We start from the raw sequence: 8,738 nt of genomic DNA, 5'->3' as shown, positions 1-8,738 counted from the left end.
GCGCCATGCTGCCGCCTGACGTCGATGCGGCACGAGCGATCTCTGCTGCTGCAACTTGCAGATCTCTGCACGCGACGGGACCGTAGAGAGAAAGGAGAGATTTTTTATGGGGGACTCTGAATATCTCGATCTCTTTCGTTTGTCGCTTCGAGAGGCTTGCCTGTCCAGGGAAAGGGATGGCACCGGAAGATCTGGGAGTGCAGTAAATCTGGGCTGTGGCTGAGCTGAAGTGTGTATTAAAATCTTGCTGCTAATCCTGCCAGCCAACCAGCCAGGATTAGCAGTGTGAGGATGCAGATCAGTGCTTATTTTTTGCCATAAACGGCAAAATGAAAGTTGGAACACGGGAGCCAAATTTGTCCGGAATGGATTACATAGTTTAATTACTGAAGAATGATGTCTGGGGCTGTACATGGAAAGCAATTATTATAGGCTGCTGCGCGAGATGACGGAGATGGTTGAAAATACGTCTCCATCCGGTCTTGTTCGTCATCGTACCGTTCTTCAACGGGCGCCGCAAGGAGGATCTACCGGGCAGCCACCGAGCAGCCCGGCGTGCCCGCTCAGTCTTGTACACCGACACAGCAGGGCGGCAGGCGGGGCGCTTTGGGCTTCGCGATGTTATCCCGAGGCGCACCGGATGTCCCACGATGGGACTCGTGCATTAAATGTCCCCACGCCCCCCTGCCAGAGCGTGGCAGGGACTGTCAGCAAGCGTGGGAGAGCAGTTGGAGGTGACATGCCACGCACCCTCTTAAATGCAGCATTGGGTCTTCCACCGGATGACACATCACCGCTGGACCTCTGTAGGGGCCACCGGCGAAGGACTTTTTAGACCCTTAGGAAACCGAGTGCTCGGGGGCCACTGTTCACAGCCCCGATATGCTCTTTCTTAATCCTCAGTGAACCGAATGCTCATGGGGTCACTGTTCACGCCCCCGAGCACTCTCTCCCGGAATTGGCCGTTCGGATCCTCGGAGAACCGAGTGCTTAGGGGTCACTGTTCACGGCCCCGAGTACTCTCTCCCGGAATTGACTTCCCATGGGTCCTCGGATTACTCGGATGCTCGGGGGCCACTGTTCACAGCCCCGAGCACCCCCTTCCCGGTACTTGGCTTTTCTAGTCGTCGGGGGACTTGAGTGCCTGGGGGGGCACTGTTCACAGTCCCGAGCACTCTCTTCCCGGCATTTGGTCTTCTCGGGTCATCGGGGAACTCGGGTACTCGGGGACCACTATTCATGACCTCGAGCACCCTCTCCCGGGACTTAGTCTTCTCGTACCTTGCGGAGGTGATCCCGCGGGAGGGCGCCACGTGGCAAATTGCTGATCTGGCCTCGGGACTCGGGGACCCCTGATTCTTGTGTCACCGACAATAAGCAATTCGGGACCTCCAGGCGATGCCTTCAGGAAGGAAGCGACGTCGAAGACGCCACCAACGCCTGCCTAGAAAATGGACAGGGTTTTCACCCGGAGAGAACGATAGGATGAGTGGGGGAGGCACCGCGACAATGCCACCATGGGGGAGAGCGGCGCCTGAGAGTGTTGCCGTTGTCGGCACCGGTGAAATGTTGGGCTAGGCTCTCACTCGTAGCCTTCCCACCCCCTATTGCGCCACGGCGGCAGAGATCTCCCCGCGCAGCCACACAGCCTTGGCATTGGCGGCCTCCAGCTCGACCAGTGCTTCGGAGAGCTAGAACAGGATGTTTGGCCTCCACGGCCACACCGGAGAGCGCGATAGAGAGGTCACAAAGCCTTATGGCTCCTCTCCTCGCCCTGCATCACCGACTGGAGCTCGCTACGCAGGACCCTAATCTAGACAAGCCACCGCTGGGCAGAACCTGTCTGCCACCACATCAACTATGCTGACCCAGCCACCGCCTCGTCAATCCAGACCGCGTCCACATGAATACCATGTTGTGCTGCACCAAAACCGGTCATCGCCATGAGAGACTAGTCGTCACAATGCCATGCCTGGACTCCCATGCGTCGTATTTATGCCACATCCGCGTGGATGCAACCACCACCACGCGTACCAGGACAACCCACGTCGAACTGGCCGCCGCCATGCGGGACCAGCCCCTATCACACCGAGCTTGGTTGCCCTACCATGGATCCGACTGCAGGTGATCCAAACCAGCCTCCATATGAGGATCCAGACCACTGCCGACTGGATCCCTCCACCACCATGCAGATCTAAGCCACTGCCAACTAGATCCGGCTGCCACGACCATCTTGTCGCCATCCACAACCACCTTCGTGCGTGGATTCGCCTTGCTCACCTCCATCTCTGGCGCCCCTTGCGTGGCACGCGTAGCCTCCACCTCGTTGCAGCCCTACGCCACCGCACTGCATGCGGGCGACCTTCTTCTCCAATTCAACAAGCCCCTGCCGAGACGGGTAGACGGTGACCTCGCCTGCATGCGTGGACGAGCCTGCCTCGATATTTAGCCATGTCGCCGCCGTCCTTGCAGCTGCGTGAACTTCCGATGACTTGCTCAGGCGATGGATGACGATACTCGCTGCTACTGGTTGAAGAACATGAACATGTCGACGACGAGGATAAAAGATGGCTGCTAAAGAAGAGAACTACCACAAAAGAACGACAGTAGCCACATCACACATCTGACAGGAGAATTCGTTGCACGCGCATTGTCTCCGAGTCCAAGCCCTATGTGGCAGCGCACGGGTATTAGGGACTGCTGCACTCCTCAGCTCGTACTCGTAGCCGTCCAAGGGGTTGCCACCATTGAGGGCTAGAACAAGGCCAGGTCGGGCCCGATGGCAATGATGGCGAGATGCTGCAGCGGGAGGGGAAAGAGAGGAGCAGTGAAGGTTATTTTCTTTAACAATGTGGGGCCATTTTCATTGGGTATGTGGAGGGTGACGTGGCTGTCTAAATGGCTATACAGACCTCCACATAAATCAAAACCGCTTTCACATTATCAAAATCATTGTTGCAAACTAACCAAGGGGTAAAGTAATCCGGTATTAGAACAAGAGGGGTTAAAATGAATCAAACTATACTTTAGGGTGTTAAGTAGACTCACGCGATACTTCAGGGTAGTAAAATAAACTTTTTTTTTCTAGAATTTAAGATCTTATGTGGCATGAACATGAAAATCCACTAATGCATGCGAACGCAGGGCTTATCAAGACCATTAATTTGTATTAAGATTTGTGCTAGTGGGGTAGATGAAAAAAAATCATAAGTTATGTGAGAATCAATGGATGGACGCGTATCAGTTGAAAGAGATGGACGATCGAGATAGACAGTACGTGTACAAGGTATGCAGAATCGTATTTCTCAACGTGACACCACCGAGGAGTTCTGTTTAAGAATATAGAATGTATTTCAAGAAAAATACATTTATAAAGCAACGCCTTTATATTTAAGGTAGTGTTTGGTTAATAGTGACGTGATCGAAATCTACAGTAATGGAAATGGATCGAGAGAACACTGGATTTGTTTGGCTCTCTTGGGTGACGGGTTCTGATTTCCGTTACAGAGTTTGGATCGGAACAGATGAAATTTCTCAACTTCTGCACAACTAGCTAAGGTTCGTCAGATCTTAGAGATTACGAATGGGTAATGGAGAGGTCGATGTAGCTGGAGGCGAGCACCGGACGAGGAAGAGGAGCAACGGCGCCAGCTGAGGCAGGGCTCGTCACTGGAAAAGTGTGGACAAGCGACAGTCCACACAGGTATCCAGCCGTGATCCACTGAAACTCCAGCTGAGGAAGCACCAGAAGTTTTCAGCCTGGACACCTGAGCCACACAAATGGCAAGCAACAACAGCTCCAAGATAGCACAAACTCAACAGCTTCTGCTTCTGCTTCTGCTGGCAGAACCGCAGAGAAGGAACAGCAACGACAACAATGGCATTAGCCTCTGTTCACTGCTACCCTCTACTGAAACCATCGTTACGCATCTCACCTTCTTCAGCCTCGGCGAGAACACCGGTGCTCAGAAGAGCACGAGGAACATGGAGGCTGCAGCGATGCCTCTGTTCCCAGTACGCCGACGAACGGCAGCCACCGGGTTCGCCACAGCAGCTGGAGCGCCTCTTCTCCAACCTCAACCAGGTGACCATGAAGCACGAACCTGGTAGTGCACGCTCACTGATTTGCTGAACTTTCTTGTGCAAAATTTTGCCTTTGATTTGCGCCTAAATGAATTCTTTCTCTGCTTCATTTTGGATGCCAGGGAGCGTCACCAGTGCCATCTTCCTTGTGGCCGGCACAACGGTAATGTTGCTTCTTTTGTTTCTTCCTCTTGCTATAAAAGCTGAAATTCTGAAGTAGGATTGCTTCGTGGGGGGGGGGGGGGGTTCGTCGGGTGAATTGCTGATGAATTCTAAGCTGCAGATAAGAACTATGTTCAGGTACAATGCAGCAGAAAAATAATTAATACATCGAGAGATCGCAGAATAGCTGATCAGATAAGCCATTGACATACCACACTATCTCAACAAACTAAAAATTGCAAACCGAAATTCATGAATGATGGAAAACACCATTGAGCTTAAATAACTTTCAGACAAATTCACCCTTCATATTGGCATGGATGCACAAATGCTGGAAATTTTTTGGAGTAAACTTACACCTAGAATTATTAAGAGGATGAGAAGCCTCGTAACACTTAACCTACTTTTCTTTTCCTCTGCGCATAGGTCGGGGCAGGTATCCTTGCAATCCCTGCCGTCACACAAGAAGCTGGGTTCTTGGCCTCAGCAGTTACATGCATTTTCTGCTGGCTATACATGGTAATAGAATGTCATTGACTGGGTAAATTATCAAATCCGGCTTGTTAAAGGTGACATGCAGTCAGAGAAGGCTATGAAAGGTAAATCCTTTTGCATTCTGCGTCCTTGGAAAAATTGTTGTCTTCATAAGGGAAACTGTTCTTAAGTATTCGTTTTTTGTGTCACCTTGATACAGGACGGTTTGATAATTTGACCCAGCATTGTCTATTTCATTAAATTTTTTACAGTACGACAGTTTATGATTGGCATCACATTTCCTTCCAGGTCGTGACAGGGCTGTTAGTTGCTGAAGTAAATGTCAATACAATGTGTGAGCTAGGATCTGGAGGTGTCTCCCTGGTAGTTAACGAATCCTCCATTGCTGATTTCCTGAACCAAAATTACTATTGAGGGGCAATCAAAATGAATATGCAACAGTAGAATTTAGCAAAAGTTGCATATTATGGATTTTGTTCCCTGTAAAATCTGTATCTTTCATGCTCTGAAAGTAGCAATCTGAAGAATCATACTTTCCAGGTCTCAATGGCTATGCGCACTCTAGGGTCATTTGGAGTAAGAACAGCATGGTACGATGAAATTTATATGGTTGAAGTTTATTTATATATAAGAAGGCCTGACATACTGATATATTAACAATTGTAAAAGAACATGGAACTCCAGATTATGATACAAATTGAGCTGACTGCTCGGAGTAAAAAAATCTATGTAATCAACATCTGATGCAACATGGAGAAATTCTGACCTTTCTTTTTGTGTGCTTGCAGTGTGTCATATTTATTTATACATTATGCACTTCTTGTTGCATACGTGGCACGCTCTTCAGATATCATAACAAACTCATTGGGTATCCCATTGTAAGACCCCTTTTTGTTGGTTTTCACTTTTAGCTAACCGCCTAGCTATTACTTTTCATCAGCCTTGGTGTAAAATTCTGAATCCATCTGGTTAGTGTGTCATTTCATAATAATCAAGTGTCTATTATATGCTTCACCCTTGTGCCAGAAACTAGGAAGGACAAAATATCACTTCCTCAGAACAAATGTTGAGCCGTTGTGTCTATTGTTTTGCATGAAATAAAGAATAATGCAGCATCATGTATTCTTATACGAGCAATCCCCAGTGACTGCCAATTCTCTAAATACTCTTCCAAGTAAGTCACATCACCAGAAAATAACAAATTTACCTGCATTTAGGTTATAGAATTCTTAGCAGTTTCAAAGTGTCATTAGTCATCAGTGAATTTGAGTTAGCATTCAATGATTCAGCTGCATTTTCTCTTAAGCCATTGATGGTGCTACTTACTATGACTACAGATGGGAGAGTGCTACCCTGTTTTCACTGGCTTTCGGGGGGATATGTTACTTTGGAAGGTAATTGTCAAATGTTACTGTATCAGATCGGATGATACACTTTTTGAATCGCAAGAGTTGAGTTTTATAATCTATTAGTTAGACTTGAGGGTTCATCCATAAGGTATATCCAAGGAACTGAATACATACAGTGCAGCTCCGAGTCATTGAAACTTCGACATCCTAACTTTATAAAATGATTGTATATGCAATTATAAATGTATTTATCTTAAGGAATTTATGTGCCCAAATGCTTAGGTGATTTATAATCTTAAACTCGACTATTATTATTGAATACTCCCCAAGAGATGAAAAGCACTAAAATTAATTGTATTTATGACTGCAGCCAGCGACTGATTGGTGCAGTAAATGGATTTTTGGTTGTCAGCATCCTAGCGTCCTTCACTTCTCTTGTTGTAAGTGCTAATGCTATCAGATATGCACTGGAGTTTTACATGCAAGATGCACCTATCATAAATATTTGAAAAGTCACTCATAAGAGAATGAGTCGATTATCAAATTAACAAATTATTAACCTGATCAAAATCCAAGAGAACAACACGAGGCCTAGTCAATATTAATGTCATTTCCAAAATATTCTCTCAGAGAGAGAGAAAATCAATTTAGTTCAAGTATACACAGATACAAGGAATGGCATAGTGAAACATTGTATAAGCTCAATGCTTATATGTAGACATGTTTTATTTTATCACAAACATGACCATTTTTTGAGTAATTCGGTAATTGTCCTTGCTATATGGTTTCAATAGAACAAAAGTATGTCTTTGGTGACAAAACTTAGATGAGCAGATCACTTGAAAACTTCTCTGGCATTGACAACTTACCGGCTGTGGCATCCACAGGTGGTGGCAAGTGGAAACCTACAGTGGAGTTCTCTTCTTGAAGCAAATTTTGCTGCTGCTCCACAAAGTATACCAATTATTGCTCTTTCATTTGTATACCAGGTAATCCTGCTTACTGTCCACATTTACTTGAATAAAATAATCTTCTTGCATTAGACTGAGTATTTTTCTTGACAGAATGTGGTTCCTGTTCTGTGTACAAATTTGGAGGGAGACCTGTCAAAAGTAAGGTAGGCTTCTGAGGATAATTATGTATATAAATGATAAAGCTTAAATAAGTACAGTAACGACAACAGTTCATCACTTAATAAAGGCCATAAATATCACTAATTTTCTGTTAAATTGAATGTACTGTATCATATGATGGTATCCTAAGTTGCTCAATTTCAGAAGCATAAACATATCTTTCCCACAAAAAAAAGAGAGAAGCATAAGCATATCCTTGTTGAATGTTGCAGGACTGCGATTGTAGCGGGTACTGCCATACCCCTTGCTCTGTTCCTCGTATGGGATGCTGTAATCCTAGGAATACTTCCAGGCCTCGCAGGGAGTAGCACTATTTCTGATCCAATAGAACAACTTCGATCGAGTAATGGAATAGTGGGGGTAAGTATTTTCCAAGTTGTTCATACAGACATACAGTGCTGTAGAAAACTAAGATTAAATTCGAAATGTCTTCTGGTTTGCAGCCTATCGTTGAGGTATTCTCATTTCTAGCAATAGGCACATCATACATTGGATTTGTTCTAGGACTCTCAGACTTCCTAGCAGACTGTAAGTATCTTCTTTGTCCATTGCAATCGTATTTCTCAGCTAAGCCTGAAGGAGAACCTCTCCAATTTTCATGAGAAGACAAGAATGCATCATTAATTAATGACAGGATTCTGGGACTACTGCTTACCCTCTTCTTTCTTGCCTCTTGTACAACTTTGCAGTGCTTAAACTGCCAAGTGGCCAGAACAAACCTCTGCCATACATAGTAACTGTGCTCCCTCCGCTTGTTCTGTCGCTGCTTGATCCAGAGATATTTTTCAAGGCATTGGACTTTGCAGGAACTTATGGAGGCAAGGATCCTTTTACTGTATCTTTAATTAAGAATAAAATGTACATTAAGAATGCTAAGAAAAATATATTTAAAAATAAAAATAAAATTCTTATGTTTGATCCAAATGGAAAATATTCCTTGTGGTCATGAAATATAAATTGATAATATATAAGTGTGAGACATCTATATGGTTTGTGATCATCTATAATCTATTGCAGTAAACTTTTATAAATAAAAGTAGAGAACATTCAAGTGCTACTGATTGCATAAAGATATGATTTGATGCTTCCCTAGAATAAACTGATACGTTGCATGTATTCTTTTCAGTTCTAGTACTGTTCGGAGTTTTTCCTGCAGCTATGTCTTGGTCAGAGAGATATTCAAATGAGTTGGAAGTTCCCGCACCCCCTATAGTCCCAGGAGGGAAATACACTCTCACAGTTGTTATGGGAGGCGCATTGCTTGTAATTTTTTCAGAGATTATCAAGGACATAATGCAATTACAAGGACTGCACTGACAATTGGTGTAACTGAAAGGATATATAACAGTTCCACTACTGATGCCCCTGTAAAATTTTGCGCAACACTGCCAACAGGTAGAATAATGTAGTCAAAAGCGATCGAGGCAGTAGCATAAATGCTTTTGCAGTTTCATCGAGCTACGATGTTGAGTTGAATTGTTTAAATGAGATTTGCTGGAGATACTGCTAAACACGA

General features: G+C 45.1%; 1 protein-coding gene across 3 annotated transcripts; it reads left to right on the top strand.

Annotated features, from left to right (window-relative positions):
- Window positions 1–3,598: 3,598 nt before the first annotated feature.
- LOC133891087 (uncharacterized) lies at window positions 3,599–8,738 on the top strand. Of its 3 annotated transcripts, XM_062331782.1 has the most exons (14): window positions 3,609–4,106; window positions 4,206–4,246; window positions 4,672–4,764; window positions 5,029–5,103; window positions 5,281–5,330; window positions 5,529–5,618; window positions 6,078–6,134; window positions 6,460–6,529; window positions 6,977–7,078; window positions 7,154–7,206; window positions 7,435–7,582; window positions 7,666–7,750; window positions 7,912–8,040; window positions 8,349–8,738. In XM_062331782.1, exons 1-14 carry the CDS (start codon window positions 3,878–3,880, stop codon window positions 8,537–8,539), a joined length of 1,413 nt encoding a protein of 470 aa, XP_062187766.1. In that variant the 5' UTR covers window positions 3,609–3,877; the 3' UTR covers window positions 8,540–8,738. The 3 variants fall into 3 exon arrangements, with proteins under 3 accessions (XP_062187767.1, XP_062187768.1, XP_062187766.1); XM_062331783.1 differs by lacking the exons at window positions 5,281–5,330; window positions 6,460–6,529 and having other exon boundaries at window positions 3,599–4,106; XM_062331784.1 differs by lacking the exons at window positions 5,281–5,330; window positions 5,529–5,618; window positions 6,460–6,529 and having other exon boundaries at window positions 3,603–4,106.

Source organism: Phragmites australis, chromosome 14 (assembly GCF_958298935.1).
Source record: "Phragmites australis chromosome 14, lpPhrAust1.1, whole genome shotgun sequence".
Taxonomy (NCBI): Eukaryota; Viridiplantae; Streptophyta; class Magnoliopsida; order Poales; family Poaceae; genus Phragmites; species Phragmites australis.
The sequence above is the reverse complement of the archived record's forward strand: the minus strand, read 5'-3'. Positions and strand labels throughout refer to the sequence as shown.

Bases quoted from the DNA above. Each gene is read 5' to 3' on its own strand.
- LOC133891087 (XM_062331782.1), top strand. From the start codon at position 3,878: ATGGCATTAGCCTCTGTTCACTGCTACCCTCTACTGAAACCATCGTTA. The intron at 4,765-5,028 runs GTAATAGAATGT...ATTTCCTTCCAG, and splicing joins TTTTCTGCTGGCTATACATG to GTCGTGACAGGGCTGTTAGT. The intron at 8,041-8,348 runs GCAAGGATCCTT...TATTCTTTTCAG, and splicing joins CTTTGCAGGAACTTATGGAG to TTCTAGTACTGTTCGGAGTT.